Source organism: Heptranchias perlo, chromosome 2 (assembly GCF_035084215.1).
Source record: "Heptranchias perlo isolate sHepPer1 chromosome 2, sHepPer1.hap1, whole genome shotgun sequence".
NCBI lineage: Eukaryota > Metazoa > Chordata > Chondrichthyes > Hexanchiformes > Hexanchidae > Heptranchias > Heptranchias perlo.
In genome coordinates this window covers 19493971-19512073 of record NC_090326.1, presented here as the reverse complement: position 1 = coordinate 19512073, position 18103 = coordinate 19493971, and the positions used below count along the sequence as shown (strand labels likewise).

General features: G+C 44.7%; 1 protein-coding gene across 1 annotated transcript in view; it reads right to left on the bottom strand.

Annotated features, from left to right (window-relative positions):
• Positions 1-18103, bottom strand: part of LOC137331864 (collagen alpha-6(VI) chain-like) — a 186619-nt gene that overhangs the window by 20577 nt on the left and 147939 nt on the right. The window contains 9 exon segments of the mRNA XM_067995748.1: positions 2294-2787; positions 4350-4361; positions 7130-7166; positions 8185-8220; positions 9700-9762; positions 10167-10229; positions 10336-10371; positions 15589-15639; positions 16170-16232. Of these exon segments, the coding sequence (XP_067851849.1) occupies positions 2294-2787; positions 4350-4361; positions 7130-7166; positions 8185-8220; positions 9700-9762; positions 10167-10229; positions 10336-10371; positions 15589-15639; positions 16170-16232 (855 nt within the window).

Here is an 18103-nt window from a genome sequence, read left to right as displayed (position 1 = left end):
TTTATAGCAGGGGTGAAATGCCATGATCTGTATCCACAATACCACTGGAATACTTAAAATAGGATCCAATTCTTCCATTCATCCTGTTCCTCTTCTAAAACGATGATGGCCATCAAGATAGGAACTAATTCTATTCTAATATCCTCTTAGTGAAATTGTCACATTGTGTGTTCTTCCTTACCCTTCCTCTGTGCATCACTCTGTGCGCTTTTAGATCTTGCTGAGTGTGATTTTTTTTACCTGTATGTGTGCACATCAGATATAATTATCTGTAAAGTGCAGCATGTGTACAGTTACAATTTGTAAATGTGACAATGTAATTCAGTAAGAGGCCAGAATTGGAGGAACGCAGAGATCTCGGAGGGATGTAGAGCTGGACGAGGTTACAGAGATGGGGAGGTGAGGCCATGGAGGGGTTTGAACACAGGATGAGAATTTTAAATTCGAGGGGTTGGTGGGCCAGGAGCCAATGTAGGTCAGCGAGCACAGGGGTGATGGGTGAACGGAACTTGGTGAGAGTTAGGATACAGGCAGCAGAGTTTTGGATGAGCTCAAGTTTACGGAGAGTGGATGATGGGAGGCCGGCCAGGAGAGCATTGGAGTTGTCGAGTCTGGTGGTAACAAAGACATGGATGAGGGTTTCAGCAGCAGATGGGTTGAGGCAGGTGCAGATATGGATGATATTACAGAGGTGGAAGTAGGTGGTCTTGGTAATGGAGAGGATATTGAGTTGGAAGCTCAGCTCAAGGTGAAATAGGAAAGTGAGTTTGCGAACAGTCTGGTTTAGCCTGAGACAATAGCCCGGGAGAGGGATGGAATCGGTGGCTAGGGAACGGAGTGTGTGGCGGGGGCCGAAGACAATGGCTTTGGTCATCGTGGTAGTCACATGATACAACGATAATGGAGTTGTTGACTAATCATGGCAATCGATCTCCATCAATTAGTCTACAACAGACCCAGACATGAGGCGGGGAAACTCCCGGTGGCTCCAAAATCATCAGTTCCTCGCAAGCAGAATAAGGTGGAATAAGAGCAAAGTCCTGTCTCTACTGGACAGCCTGTTATCTGGCTGGACCTGTTGGCACACAGGTTTTACTCTCTCACCAGCTGAGAGGAGTTGTAAGATACAATGGCTGGCAGCTCTGGATGTCAAGCAAAGTGGTAACCTTTTAAAATAAATGAACTGATAAAGTACTGGAAGGAACGTCATGTGAAGGTATGAAGTGCTCCTAAGCTGGTGTCCATGAGGTCATTTCAGAGCTAAGGAAGAAAAATTTACTTATTTGAAAAAATGAATTCAATATCTTATTAAAAGAGATGGGCCTGGAAATTGGCAAGCCGGCATGAACTGGGCGCAGCATATGATCCTTGCACCGGAACGGGTAGGCCTGAGGCCTAAAATTGGTTTCAGGCGCAGCCCCTGGTCGCCTCTTTTTCTGCCTTTACCAATATGGCGAATGGTGCACTTCCGGCACGGAATGTGTGTGTGCACGCTGCCCCCCATATTGGACACTTTGGCACCCATCTTACACCTGTAAAATGGGCATGGTGTTAACCAATTTCTAGGCCATAATGTCTGGGATGATACTGAAGCACTGAGTCTTGAAGCAGCCGCAGTAATGGCGGTACTGTCCTAGGGAGCACTTTTTGTGATAATCACACATTGGGGTCGATTTTCGTCTTCACCACCTGGGCAGTAATCTGGCGGAGCACACTGGCCATTACAGAACACGCCCGATTTTCATTCCATTGATTTCACCGGAACAAAAATTGGGCTGGTTCTATAACGGGTGGGCCACCAGCTATGTGAGATCACTACCCAGGAAGTGAAGTTGAGAACTGAACCTCTTATTATCCACACGCATACTTCCACTAGTGTTTACTGGATAGTGGTCAGCAGTGGGGGACACCAGTACATCATCCCCTCCATAATGGAAGGGCACTGAGGCCAAAAGTAGTGTGCTTACTGCCATCGAAGCTCAGACCAGCTAACTCAGCACAGACCAGGGATCAACCCTGGTATCTTGTATCTCTATGTGGCTCACTGTTAAACTCACAGAGTCTACTGGCAGCCCTGCTAATGTAGAATATAAAACACATATTAGTAAAGGCAGTGCACAGTTTTACAAGCTTACTTCTCATGCACAGTGTACAACGCACACTTGGGACTATTACACACCCTATATTGGGACATGATGGGATTGTCCCTTGTACATTCCTCTGAGTGTCCAGGCTAATTACTCATCCTACTCACTGTTATAGAACGGAACAAATGGGGAAATAGTTTTCTTACCTTAAAAGCCCGTTCTACTTCTGGGATGTCCTTAAAGGAGATGATGACCGGAATGATACCTGAAGCACTGAATTGCGAGGCAGCTGTAGCTATAGTGTTGGTGTCTTTGGATCCCCCATTAGTGATAAACACAGCTATTTTCTTCACAAGGACACCATTACGAACTCGTTTAAAAGTATTTCTTGCAACAAACTCCATACCAATGCCAATATTCCGTCTTCTGGTTGATTGTTCATGTTCTAGTGCCACTATTTCATTCAGAAGTAACTGTTTTTTCTTAAAGTCTGAAAATCGAATGAAAGGCTTTGCTTCATCATTATATGTAAGAACTGCCACACGAGCACCGATGGGACAGTTGCTTTCAGCGATGTTAATATCCTGCAGCAAATGAATCACAATTCCCTTCATCCTTTCAAATATAAGTGGTGTGACATCAGCAGATATGTCCAGAGCGAACGCCAGCTCCGTGGGATATGCAGGGCACTCTCCTCTTCCTGGAACAATCCAAAGAAGCTTAATATTTAAAGATGTCATTTATTCAAGTAAATATTGGACCAATTGAAAGGAATGGCAAGATGGCTATTATAAAACGGAACATTTAGATAAGCATAATTTAATAGGACAAAGTCAGCATGGCTTTATGAAGGGGAAGTCATGTCTGACAAATTTGCTTGAGTTCTTCGAGGATATAACGTATATGGTGGATAAAGGGGAACCAGTGGACATAGTGTATTTAGACTTCCAGAAGGCATTCGACAAGGTGCCACATAAAAGATTATTACTTAAGATAAAAAATCACGGGATTGGGGGTAATATTCTGGCATGGGTGGAGGATTGGTTATCGAACAGGAAGCAGAGAGTTGGGATAAATGGTTCATTTTCGGACTGGCAACCAGTAACCAGTGGTGTTCCACAGGGGTCGGTGCTGGGTCCCCAACTCTTTACAATCTATATTAACGATTTGGAGGAGGGGACCGAGTGCAACATATCAAAATTTGCAGATGATACAAAGATGGGAGGGAAAGTAGAGAGTGAGGAGGACATAAAAAACCTGCAAGGGGATATAGACAGGCTGGGTGAGTGGGCAGAGATTTGGCAGATGCAATATAATATTGGAAAATGTGAGGTTATGCACTTTGGCAGGAAAAATCAGAGAGCAAGTTATTTTCTTAATGGCGAGAGACTGGAAAGTACTGCAGTACTAAGGGATCTGGGGGTCCTAGTGCAAGAAAATCAAAAAGTTGGTATGCAGGTGCAGCAGGTGATCAAGAAAGCCAACGGAATGTTGGCTTTTATTGCTAGGGGGATAGAATATAAAAACAAGGAGGTATTGCTGCAGTTATATAAGGTATTGGTGAGACCGCACCTGGAATACTGCATACAGTTTTGGTCTCCATACTTAAGAAAAGACATACTTGCTCTCGAGGCAGTACAAAGAAGGTTCACTCGGTTAATCCCGGGGATGAGGGGGCGGACATATGAGGAGAGGTTGAGTAGATTGGGACTCTACTCATTGGAGTTCAGAAGAATGAGAGGCGATCTTATTGAAACATATAAGATTGTGAAGGGTCTTGATCGGGTGGATGCAGTAAGGATGTTCCCAAAGATGGGTGAAACTAGAACTAGGGGGCATAATCTTAGAATAAGGGGCTGCTCTTTCAAAACTGAGATGAGGAGATACTTCTTCACTCAGAGGGTGGTGGGTCTGTGGAATTTGCTGCCCCAGGAAGCTGTGGAAGCTACATCATTAGATAAATTTAAAACAGAAATAGACAGTTTCCTAGAAGTAAAGGGAATTAGGGGTTATGGGGAGCGGGCAGGAAATTGGACATGAAGCTGAGTTCGGATCGGTCAATGCCCTGTGGGTGGCGGAGAGGGCCCAGGGGCTATGTGGCCGGGTCCTGCTCCGACTTCTTGTGTTCTTTAGATTTGTGGTTGGGATCAGATCAGCCATGATCTTATTGAATGGCGGAGCAGGCTCGAGGGGCCGATTGGCCTACTCCTGCTCCAATTTCTTATGTTCTTATGTTCTTAAAACCAGAAAGGAGTTACTTACTTTGCGAACAAGCTGTAGGTACAAAAAAAAACAAGAACGTTAATATCTGATGCTATAGTAATCTTAGAGTTTAATTCATTTTTAGCACAGTTGGCGTTAATCTAAATAGAACTGTTTTTGCATTATCAAGCTCGATTTTAATGAGGTTGAGTGTTTGCTAAACCAATGTGCATTAACCATTTTGTCAGCTCTATCTAGAAACACACAGAAATTACAACACGGAAACAGGCCATTTGGCCCAACCAGTCTATGTTGGTGTTTACCTTCTACGCGAGCAAATAGTTCTAATCACATTTACCCACACTGCTCCCAGATCCCTTCAACCTCTTTTCCTTCATCCCCTTATCCAATCTAATCTTCAATGTTGACATAGTTTCTGCCTCAACCACTAACCCTGGAAGTCAATTCCACAGCCTCACAACTCTGTGTGTGAAGAAGTTTCTCTTGCCCTCTGTTCTAAATCTCGTTACATTTAATCTTGTATCGATGGACCCTCGTTCTTGACCCCTCAACTACTGGAAAACTCTGCTTCTATCTATCCTGTCCCATCCTTGTGTAATTTTAAAATTTATCACATTGCCTCATAATCTGTGTTGTTCTAATGAAAGAAGACCCAATTTCAAGTCTTTCTTCATATTTGTATTTCCTCATATCAGGCAGCATCCTGGTGAATCTGGGTTGTACCCTCACCAAAGCCTCATTATCCTTCCTATAGTGTGGAGCCCAGCACTGCAAACAGTACACTAACTGAGGTCTTGTTAAAGTTTGATGTAGGCTCATCACTGCCTCTTGGCTTTTATACGCAGTACCTCTTGTGGTAAAATCTAGAATTCCATTAACTTTTTTTTGACTGCCTTATTGTGGAAATGTACATAGCTCTGATAGAACAGTTTTAAGGTTGCGCATCCTGTGTAAACATATCATAAGCTCCTTTATAGAGAATAGTTTTCCAATATTGTTACACGGAGCACACAGAGAATATGGGCTCAATTTTGAAATGGTGGTGCGTTGGCAGCGGGGGGGGGGGGGAGGGGGGAGGGGGGAGCGGTGAAGGTGCGGGTGGCAAAGCCGAATAAAAAAACTTACCTCTTCCGACCCGATCGCGATGTAATTGATGGTGATTAAAGTTTTTTCCAGGTTTCACGCCTGGCAGCCAGCAGGAGCTGCGACGGCGAGGAGGGGAGAGAGAGAGTGAGACGTCATCCGGAGCTGGGGGGGGCGGAGGAGAGGGGAAGATCGGGGGGGAGAGGGGAAGATCGGGGGGAAGATCGGGGGGGGGGAGAGGGGGAAATCGGAGAGGGGCATCGGGGGGGGAGGAGGGGGAGATCAGAGAGGGACATCGGGGGCTGAGAGGAACATCGGAAACGGACATTGGGGCAAGAGGGGGAGATCGGAGAGTGAGACATCGGATACCGGAGCAGGGTGGAAAGGTAGGTTGATTTTGTGTTTTAACTTTGTGCAATGGTTTTTTATTTAATTTATTTTGTTTATTTTTGCCTGATCCGGCCCTTCACCAGGCGTGAATCGGAAGCTGTAGGAAATCCGCCCAGGTAAGTTAAAAATCGTTTTAACTACCTAATGTGTCACAAGTAAAGTACCTTAAGTACCTCAATGAGATACATTTGGTTCTTTAACTATCATCCCGCCGGTTTTAACTTCCGGTGGGACTTCCTGATTCGGGACGCCCGCGCGCACACAGGTGCGTCTGTGGGGAACTCGGAAGTCAGCGGGTTGGAGCCGGCTTCCAAACCAGCTCTGCATTTTTGCAATTTTCGCAGCCCCCCACCCCCAACATTTAAGTTTAAAATTGAGCCCTATGTGTTTAAACCCCTTCATGGCCAAACCCCTCCCGATCTATGAAGCCTCCTACAGCCCTAAAACCCCCTGTGATTCTGGCCTCTTCGACATCCCCCACTTCCTGCACTTCCCTCTGCTCCTTTAAAACCTTCCCTAAAAACCCAGCTCTTTGACTGAGATTTTGATCATCCTTTTACTATCTCCTTCTTTGGCTCAGTGGTCACTTTCTTCTGATTACACCTCTGTGAAATGCTGTGGGACATTTTTCTACACTAGAAGCACTATTGCAAGTTGTTGTCGATGTCTCCTCCTATCCTGCACATACAAGTCTGAATAAAAACATTAACCTACTTTACACTACGGGCTACATTGTTCTGTACGTGAGGTAATCGTGAAAGAAAGATATTCACAAAGCCTTCCCCTCTCTCTATATAGGTGTAACACGGAGCTCAACTTGGTTAAACTCTCACTGCTATCGTCTCTTCAGCCACGTGCGACGGGACATCCCATGCTAAAAATCAAATCCACCCCTCGGAAATACGATACAAGGCCAAACTAACCAATTGGCATGTCCCTGCAGTCACAGCTGCAACATCTACCATTAAACCAGCTGTCAAGGGATGGTACACCATTACTTTAACACCACCGTTAACCTGTTTAAAATAAATGGAGAGTCTAGGCTGCAATGTTATCTATGACTTCAAGATTATAACCTGCAGCACCACCTTAGTCCGTGATAAATCTATTTCAGTTCTATCTCTAATTACGGAAAATTGCCCATGTTTAGGAGAAAAGTGGGCTGAAAAATTTGTGATCGTTAATCATTATCTGAAGAAAGCAAAATCTGACTTCTCTTTTTGTTTGAACATCTCCGGGAGTCGCTCGTTTTCAGTGGTCAAGTTCGTCCAGCTTTTCAAATCTCTGCTCAGAAATGTTGTGATAGAGTTTTAAGAGTTTGCTATCAATTTCAAGAACGAACTTACGGCAATTCTTTCGAATGTATGATATGAGTTCACACGGCTGTAACAAAAAATAGAAAAGCATGGTTGACTTGTGCTCCAGAACTAGCTGCACCTCTAGCCAAACTGTTCCAGTACAGCTACAACACTGGCATCTACCCGACAATGTGGAAAATTGCCCAGGTATGTCTTGTCCACAAAAAGCAGGACAAATCCAATCCGGCCAATTACCACCCCATCAGTCTATCCTCAATCATCAGCATAGTGATGGAAGGTGTCGTCGACAGTGCTATCAAGCGGCACTTACTCACCAATAACCTGCTCACCGATGCTCAGTTTGGGTTCTGCCAGGACCACTCATCTCCAGACCTCATTACAGCCTTGGTCCAAACATGGACAAAAGAGCTGAATTCCAGAGGTGAGGTGAGAGTGACTGCCCTTGATATCATGGCAGCTTTTGACCGAGTGTGGCATCAAGGAGCCATAGTAAAATTGAAGTCAATGGGAATCAGGGGGAAAACTTTCCAATGGCTGAAGTCATGCCTAGCACAAAGGAAGATGGTAGTGGTTGTTGGAGGCCAATCATCTCAGCCCCAGGACATTGCTGCAGGAGATCCTCAGGGCACTGTCCTAGGCCCAACCATCTTCAGCTGCTTAATCAATGACTTTCCTTCCATCATAAGGTCAGAATTGGGGATATTTGCTGATGATTGCACAGTGTTCAGTTCCATTTGCAACACCTCAGATAATGAAGCAGTCCCACATGCAGCAAGACCTTGGTCACACACCATCCTGACTTGGAAATATATCGCCGTTCCTTCATCGTCGCTGGGTCAAAATCCTGGAATTCCCTACCTAACAGCACTGTGGGAGAACCTTCACCACATGGACTGCAGCGGTTCAAGAAGGCGGCTCATCACCACCTTCTCAAGGGCAATTAGGGATGGGCAATAAATGCTGGCCTTGCCAGCGATGCCCACATCCCATGAATGAATTAAAAAAATGAAAACAAACATTAAATAGAGTATACAGTCTGCAATCACATCAGCTACATTTCACACATGTACAAAATGACCTACTTTCATGGGGGTAATGCCATCTTGCCCTTTGGGGCCCTAGAATGAGGAGATAAGATACATTAGATTAAGCAGAGTTCAAAAATATTAGTTCATCTCCTATGGTTTCAGGTTTTTTTTTCCAAGTGAAACAGAAAGGTGAAATTTTGTAAAATAAAAACCTGACGTAAAGCTCCCCTCCCCCACCAACGAATATTGCAGACCTACGTGCCAAGCTGGTCAGACTGAGTATCGTACCCTCAAGCACAGACCCCCACGGTGCATTCAATTCAGGAATCAGTAAGATCCAGGCAACAGAGATGCTTTTCTCAGCTAAAGCTGAAAGGGAATGAACCGGGAGCCAGAGATTGGAGCCAGGAGGGTAACATTGCACCAGGACTTGGGCAGGGAGTTAGGACACTTTGGAGAGCTTGGAATTGGGTGGGAAAGTGGGTCTGGGGTTTCCCTTTCTGATCGCATTCCAGTGACCCATGTTGAGGACTGTATCACGCTCGGTTGCGATCCCTGTTGGTGCTCACTGATCAGATTCGCACATGAGACAAGGCCACACAACTCAGGAACAGTAGCCAAGCTTACATTAAAAACTTGAGGTGAGGAAGGAAGAAAGGGGAGAAAATTAGGGGGAAAAATTGGAGAAAAATTTTGGAGGACAAAGCAAATACAACACGGACAATATATCAGCTGAAGTAAGTTAGGACACGGATGTGCCAGGAACTTCAAGTAAATTGGAGCACCAGATAGTTGTTAATGATAAGATGCCAGATAATCATGAGCTTCTCTTTGGGTTGAGGTATGTATTAAGATGTGTGCTGACAGATTTGCATCTGACATCAGTGATGAGACGTAGAAGGCAAAAGGGGCCAAAGTCAGTGTTCACCAAAGCCGATAATACTTAGGGCTGGGGGTAGGGGCTAAGCTGTACGAATAGATATTAAATGTAATGGTATGATAGGCTACTTTGATAACATAGGGGTCATTTTGCAAGGCTTCCCTTCCAGTATGGGCTATAGCACTATAGGGATAATTTTAACTATTCAATGGAAAAGAAAATTAGTTGGGGTGTATAACGGGTGGCCGATTCGCTATCACACATTTTTTGCCCGGTGATAAAAGTTAAAACAACCCCCTTTCGGGTCAGTAATGTAGAAGACGCTCCAGCCTAGCAAGGCTCCATGCTGGGAGCTGAGCCTTTCAAAATAAGCATTGGCATTGATGAGAAATGTGGGTGAAAGTCAGTGTCTGACCACGTGTGTAACATACATTACAGCAGCACCAACATGTGTCACCAGGCCACCCGCTGTGGTTTAATTTATATCCAGTAAGGTGTGGGGTTGAAAAGGTATTTTCCTTGCAGCTAGTGATAGTATGAAGTCCTCCCTTGACAGGTACAGCACAAGTCAGCAGTTGAGCCTTAAAACGTCCTATGGCATCCATCCGATCAATACATTTGTTTTTATTTTGCAAAGCACACACACATAGAGGCAAAAATAAACCCCCCAACATATCTGCCTATCTTACCCTGGCTCCAGGATGTCCAAATTGACCTGGAATCCCCAGCTCACCAGGAAGTCCAGAGTTACCCTATAAAAGGGCAAAAAGTTCACATTATTTCATTTAGACGCCCACTTGCTCTCCTCAACTATCAATGAATGATTAGGAGTAGTGTTTTACTGCTAGATTGTTCCTGTAATTCATCACTATGCTTCAAAATTCAATTATTAGGTCATTCATTGAAGGTTTGATGCAGCACGCTTTAACCTCTCCATCTTTTCTAGTCTCTCCATTCTCGTCTTTTCTTAAACAGCTATCTGCCTGGTTGTGCACAATATTAGTGAAAAACCAGGTACTGTCATTGATTAAACGGAAATAATCTTTTGCATTTTTAAAATAACTACCGCTCGGAACAGCAAAGAATTGACTTACAGCATCTTGGGTAAAAAAACAAGCACGCTTTAACAATTAAGTGTTTTAAGTGAAATTTCTACCCTCTGCCCTTTTGTTCCTTTGGGCCCTTGATTCCCTGGTTGACCAGATTCCCCATCTTCTCCCTAGAAGAAGCAATAAATAAATATAAAATGAAGAACAGGATATTTCTTATAATACGACGTGGAAAACAGAAGGTGAAAAAGTTCTCCTTCAAAATATTGCTGATACCTGAAGACCATGGTTTCCATAGAGACCTCGCTCCCCCTGAAGGATTAACAGAAATACAAACGCTGTCAAAAATGACTCGTAAAGCTTTCTCAGCAAGTATCATTTAACAGGTGACAACAAAAAATGAATTAGACATCCCTGTTTTCAGAATTATTTGCAAAAGGATTAAAAAACAAAAAGTTAAAGACAAAATATTAAAGGATAAAAATTTCGTATTGCGCTACAGTCGCAGAGGTGAAAAGACACCGTGGTAAAAACATGCAGCATCAGCAAAATGTAGGGCTGCTTTAAAACTGACATGTTGGATAACAAAAGATAACGGAAGTCCTGAATCCGTTCCCTAAGTAATTCCAATTGCACGCAGCCAGATATCACAAATAAGTCCATCTTTGGAATTAATAATTTGCCGGATTCCAACAGCTTCTCACAGTTAATGCCCCAGTTCAGATCGAGTGGGAAGAGGAAGTAGATGTGATTCAACAAATAAGACAATCAACCATTCTGCTCTCTTGCAGTTGAGGGACGTTATGAACTGCATGTCAATGCAGACAAATTGATTGTTGCTACTTGAAATTAATTATAGGAGAAAATCTAAAAATTTGGGGAAATCCTATCTACAGACCACGGTCTTATTAATTCCAAAGATGGACTCACCCGTGATCTGAAATTGAAAGGTAGTTGACTGTGAACTGGATCGTTTGCACAACTAATTTTGCTTTGGAATATTTCTAGTAGTGCCTTGTGTTTGACTTGGATCTGTGTTACACCAATATCCTGTCAAATCACCCTACGATCAGGAATGCAATCTGGCTCCTTATTGCTGACTTGGCAACTGATATTGCGCCGGATTTTGCAGTGAAAATAACGGTGAAGCTAACAGAGCTCATTGTTATTTATGCGCAAATCAGACAATAACTGCTGGTGACAGCATATGTGCAGTTAAAAGTGGAAATCCGGAAGTTGCTGTCCGAGGTGTGCCGCCCCTCAGTAAGCTGCATGAAAACGGCATCTCGCCAGCTGGCTCCCCATTCAAATATGTTGAATGATGTGAAGTTCCTGTACTGACGTGGTAGATATGGACTTTTTTAAAAATTCGTTCATGGGATGTGGGCGTCGCTGGCGAGGCCAGCATTTATTGCCCATCCCTAATTGCCCTCGAGAAGGTGGTGGTGAGCCGCCTTCTTGAACCGCTGCAGTCCGTGTGGTGACGGTTCTCCCACAGTGCTGTTAGGAAGGGAGTTCCAGGATTTTGACCCAGCGACGATGAAGGAACGGCGATATATTTCCAAGTCGGGATGGTGTGTGACTTGGAGGGGAACGTGCAGGTGGTGTTGTTCCCATGCGCCTGCTGCTCTTGTCCTTCTAGGTGGTAGAGGTCGCGGGTTTGGGAGGTGCTGTCGAAGAAGCCTTGGCGAGTTGCTGCAGTGCATCCTGTGGATGGTGCACACTGCAGCCACAGTGCGCCGGTGGTGAAGGGAGTGAATGTTTAGGGTGGTGGATGGGGTGCCAATCAAGCGGGCTGCTTTATCTTGGATGGTGACGAGCTTCTTGAGTGTTGTTGGAGCTGCACTCGTCCAGGCAAGTGGAGAGTATTCCATCACACTCCTGACTTGTGCCTTGTAGATGGTGGAAAGGCTTTGGGGAGTCAGGAGGTGAGTCACTCGCCGCAGAATACCCAGCCTCTGACCTGCTCTCGTAGCCACAGTATTTATATGGCTGGTCCAGTTAAGTTTCTGGTCAATGGTGACCCCCAGGATGTTGATGGTGGGGGATTCGGCGATGGTAATGCCGTTGAATGTCAAGGGGAGGTGGTTAGACTCTCTCTTGTTGGAGATGGTCATTGCCTGGCACTTATCTGGCGCGAATGTTACTTGCCACTTATCAGCCCAAGCCTGGATGTTGTCCAGGTCTTGCTGCATGCAAGCTCGGACTGCTTCATTATCTGAGGGGTTGCGAATGGAACTGAACACTGTGCAGTCATCAGCGAACATCCCCATTTCTGACCTTATGATGGAGGGAAGGTCATTGATGAAGCAGCTGAAGATGGTTGGGCCAAGGACACTGCCCTGAGGAAATCCAGCAGCAATGCCCTGGGGCTGAGATGATTGGCCTCCAACAACCACTACCATCTTCCTTTGTGCTAGGTATGACTCCAGCCACTGGAGAGTTTTCCCCCTGATTCCCATTGACTTCAATTTTACTAGGGCTCCTTGGTGCCACACTCGGTCAAATGCTGCCTTGATGTCAAGGGCAGTCACTCTCACCTCACCTCTGGAATTCAGCTCTTTTCTCCATGTTTGGACCAAGGCTGTAATGAGGTCTGGAGCCGAGTGGTCCTGGCGGAACCCAAACTGAGCATCGGTGAGCAGGTTATTGGTGAGTGAGTGCCGCTTGATAGCACTGTCGACGACACCTTCCATCACTTTGCTGATGATTGAGAGTAGACTGATGGGGCGGTACTTGGCCGGATTATATTTGTCCTGCTTTTTGTGGAAATGGCATACCTGGGCAATTTTCCACATTGTCGGGTAGATGCCAGTGTTGTAGCTGTACTGGAACAGCTTGGCTAGAGGCGCAGCTAGTTCTGGAGCACAAGTCTTCAGCACTACAGCTGGGATGTTGTCGGGGCCCATAGCCTTTGCTGTATCCAGTGCACTCAGCCGTTTCTTGATATCACGTGGAGTGATTCGAATTGGCCGAAGACTGGCTTCCGTGATGGTGGGGATATCGGGAGGAGGCCGAGATGGATCATCCACTCGGCACTTCTGGCTGAAGATGGTTGCAAACGCTTCAGCCTTGTCTTTTGCATGTTGCTTCCACTGTTTAGCATGCATGTAGTCCTGAGTTGTAGCTTCACCAGGTTGGCACCTCATTTTTAGGTACTCCTGGTGCTGCTCCTGGCATGCTCTTCTACACTCCTCATTGAACCAGGGTTGATCCCCTGGCTTGTTGGTAATGGTAGAGTGAGGAATATGCCGGGCCATGAGGTTACAGATTGTGCTGGAATACAATTCTGCTGCTGCTGATGGCCCACAATGCCTCATGGATGCCCAGTTTTGAGCTGCTAGATCCATTCTGAATCTATCCCATTTAGCACGGTGGTAGTGCCACACAACACGTTGGATGGTGTCCTCAGTGCAAAGACGGGACTTCATCTCCACAAGGACTGTGCGGTGGTCACTCCTACCAATACTGTCATGGACAGATGCATTTGCGACAGGTAGATTGGTGAGGACGAGGTCAAGTAAGTTTTTCCCTCATGTTGGTTCGCTCACCACCTGCCGCAGGCCCAGTCTAGCAGCTATGTCCTTCAGGACTCGGCCAGCTCGGTCAGTGGTGGTGCTTCCGAGCCACTCTTGGTGATGGACATTGAAGTCCCCCACCCAGAGTACATTTTGTGCCCTTGCTACCCTCAGTGCTTCCTCCAAGTGGTGCTCAACATGGAGGAGGACTGATTCATCAGCTGAGGGAGGACGGTAGGTGGTAATCAGCAGGAGGTTTCCTTGCCCATGTTTGACCTGATGCCATGAGATCTCATGGGGTCCAGAGTCAATGTTGAGGACTCCCAGGGCCACTCCCTCCTGACTGTATATCACTGTACCGCCACCTCTGGTGGGTCTGTCCTGCCGGTGGGACAGGACATACCCAGGGATGGTGATGGAAGAGTCTGGGACGTTGGCTGAAAGATATGATTCTGTAAGTATGGCTATGTCAGGCTGTTGCTTGACTAGTCTGTGGGACAGCTCTCCCAATTTTGGCACAAGTCCCCAGATGTTAGTAAGGAGGACCTTGCAGGGTCGACTGGGCTTGGTGTTTTGCCGTTGTCGTGTCCGGTGCCTTGTGGTCCGATGCCGGGTGGTCCGTCCGGTTTTATTCTTATTATGACTTTTCGTAGCGAGATTTTACAACTGAGTGGCTTGCTGGGCCATTTCAGAGGGCAATTAAGAATCAACCACAAAAAGTTAGCGCATGTCCATTTCAGTCTAAGTACCTTTTTAATGGCATGGTAAGTCTTAATTATTGCCAAACAGCCCCTCTGGCACTCAAGATTAACTTTTACAAGTGCGGAGTATTTTTAACTTTTAATTATTGTTGGAGATTTTTTTTTAAATGTAAATACTTATTTTTTTACTTTTTCTTTCTGTCTCTTTTATCTTTCTTAATCCAGTCTTTCTTTCCATCTCTTTATTTCTCTTCCTGTACCTGATTTGACCTTGAATTCACTATTCGAACTTACACTTCCTGGTTCAGACTCTGCGCTGCTCATTAACGATTCTTCAATCTGATTGGTTAAGAAGATTTACAGTTGCTTGCCCTGTTCACACAGGTCCCAGATGCCCTGTAGAGGGCGCCGTGCTGTTTGGATCTCTAATTTACAGTAACTTGCCGTGCAAAACCCCATCGAAAGTAAGTCTATGGGCAAAGTGCAAGTCTAACGAACGGTGGCCACTCACAGCCCAATATCTTGGATCAGGTCTGTCACAGCTGATACATTTGATCATTTTCACTGATTTTAGGAGAGTTGCTGCTTTGCTAGAATGACACAGGAGTCGTGGACGAGAGGCGCTTCTGCAAGGCAAGCATGAGGTAGAATCGTAGAATTTTACAGAACAGCAGGAGGCTACTCAGTCCATGATGCCTGGGTCATCTCTCCGAAAGAGCTCTCCACTCTGTCCCATTCCCCAGACCCTTTAAAATTTTTCTTTTCCAAATATTTATCCACTTCCCATGCATTATGAATTTTGTTCCCACCACTTTTTCTGGTAGGGCATTGGATGCCCTATATGTTATTCCACATCCTTCTGGGTCGAGTCGAAAACAAAATAACTGAGTTAGACACCAGTCCCACAGAAAAATTGTTAAGCTTTTAACTTTTCTTCAATATTAATATTTTCAGCATTATTCAAAAACAAAACCAGTTTCTCAACAGTCTCATTTCAAAAATTAGTATCTGCGGCATCAAGAAAATCAGATAACACAACCTCCACTCCAACATCTATGGAAGGAGTAGAACTTGTTACAAACTGCTGTTATTACAATCCATCCATTTATATCAGCAACAGAGAGACATTTATAGTACTGTGCACCATCTATCAGCACTATTGTTTCAATGGAGAATGTGATTCTATATTCCCAATAACACCAATACATCCCAATAATACCAGTAAATCACAGGTTAAATTTTAAAAACAAAGTATAAAAGCCTGCGTTACGGTGATAGAAATAATATTTATCAATAATGTGGTCTGTTACCTTTCTTCCTTTTGTTCCCGGAGAACCAAATCCACCTCTACCATCCATGCCCTGTGTGACAAAGAATATATTTAGTACAATTTAACAGTAACTAGTCAATCTCCCATGATGTTGCACACAGGAGGGGGATCATTTTAATTTTGTGCAATAGTATAAAATGGTGATAGCGAATCGTCAGCCTGTTGTACATCTCTTCCAATTTTTATTTTCATTGAATTCAATTGAGAGATGTAAAATGGGCTGTCAATTCACTATCAGCCGTTACACACCATCACACCAAATCAAAATTAGCCCCAGGAAGTCAAGATCCAGTATAGTCTTCAGGTGAAGTGGGGTTAGTGGACAGGGGATAATTGGACCTGAGCCCATTTAAAAGTTATACATTCTGTCCTTTTTTTATTGTATTTGAATTTCTTATGTCCACATTTATAATGGGACTTCCTATGTAAACTGTAATTACATCTTCTTGCCAGTTGGGGGGGTGTTGTTTAACTTTATGACTATTTTGCTTCTGGATAATTTTTTTACCTGTTTGAATTTTTGCTAGAAAATGTTATTGAAGAAAAAGAGAATAAGCTCACCATCATCCCACGAGGTCCCTCTGGTCCTCTTACACCTTTGTCCCCAGGATTTCCAGGCTGACCCTATTAAATATCCCAAGGGACTGGTTAATAAAACCATTTTCTATTTTTTCACATGCGCAGAAATCGACACTGAGGATTTTATTCCAATCACCGTTATGTCCAAAAAACTATCCCATCCTAGTCATTCTGATGTAACATAAATTAGCATCCTGTTTGAATTGTTTCTAACCAGAAGGAATGCATGTCTGTCTAGAACATGGTAAGTAATTATTTTTTTAATACATTTTAAATGTTCGTTGATGCAGAGAAAGATTCTTGTTCTAGTTATGGGTAAGCAGGATTTCCAGAATTACAGACAGAAGACTGAGTTTGGTCCTTTAGGTCTGTACTGGGCAGAGGAGGCAGAGATTGGTCCTCCAGATCTGTACTGGGGAGAGGAGGCAGAGATTGGTCCTTCAGGTCTGCACTATAGACTGGAGGCAAAGATTGGTTCTTTGGATCTGCACTATAGGCTGGAGGCAGAGATTGGTCCTTCAGGTCTGCACTATAGACTGGAGGCAGAGATTGGTCCTTCAGGTCTGCACTATAGACTGGAGGCAGAGATTGGTTCTTTGGATCTGCACTATAGACTGGAGGCAGAGATTGGTTCTTTGGATCTGCACTATAGACTGGAGGCAGAGATTGGTTCTTTGGATCTGCACTATAGACTGGGGGCAGAGATTGGTTCTTCAGGTCTGCACTATAGACTGGAGGCAGAGATTGGTTCTTTGGATCTGCACTATAGATTGGAGGCAGAGATTGGTCCTTCAGGTCTGCACTATAGACTGGAGGCAGAGATTGGTTCTTTGGATCTGCACTATAGACTGGGGGCAGAGATTGGTTCTTCAGGTCTGCACTATAGATTGGAGGCAGGGATTGGTTCTTTGGATCTGCACTACAGATTGGAGGCAGGGATTGGTTCTTTGGAGCTGCACTATAGACTGGAGGCAGGGATTGGTTCTTTGGATCTGCACTATAGATTGGAGGCAGGGATTGGTCCTTCAAGTCTGCACTATAGACTGGAGGCAGAGATTGGTTCTTTGGATCTGCACTATAGACTGGAGGCAGAGATTGGTCCTTCAGGTCTGCACTATAGACTGGAGGCAGAGATTGGTTCTTTGGATCTGCACTATAGACTGGGGGCAGAGATTGGTTCTTCAGGTCTGCACTATAGATTGGAGGCAGGGATTGGTTCTTTGGATCTGCACTATAGATTGGAGGCAGGGATTGGTTCTTTGGAGCTGCACTATAGACTGGAGGCAGGGATTGGTTCTTTGGATCTGCACTATAGATTGGAGGCAGAGATTGGTCCTTCAAGTCTGCACTATAGACTGGAGGCAGAGTCCAGAGGGTAATTTTTATGAATACCTACTTTTGGCACAGATCCTTGCCCAGAAGGAGTGAGGGAAACCATGTACCTGCTTCCTCAGATTTTCTATCCTTGTGGTATATCCTAAGCACTGGGACCATCTAGATTGATCGCAATGGTCTCTGCCGCTGTTATACATTACTGTTCTCACACCGTGTTTACTCACAATGCTTAGAGTTGAAACAACTCTGTAAGGTTACATGGAGCTTTTATCTAAGCCAAACAAAATGTCAACAATTGTAATTAAGTGCTGTTAAAGGAGGGCTTGTAATTTATTTAGAATTTTATATGTCAAAGACCATGTTTGAGTACCATTAACATGTCTTCATTATATTGAGAAGCTCTGTCACGGTGTGATCTTTAGGGTACATGTTCATGCTGCATGTAGGATGGCTTCACTTTCCAGTGGTATAATAGGCCATCTGTGGTAACACATCCTGTACATTGAAATATTTTTTATTATAAGGTAGATTTTCCAAACTTCAGCAACACATATTAGGAAGTCAGCTGATAGCACTCCCAA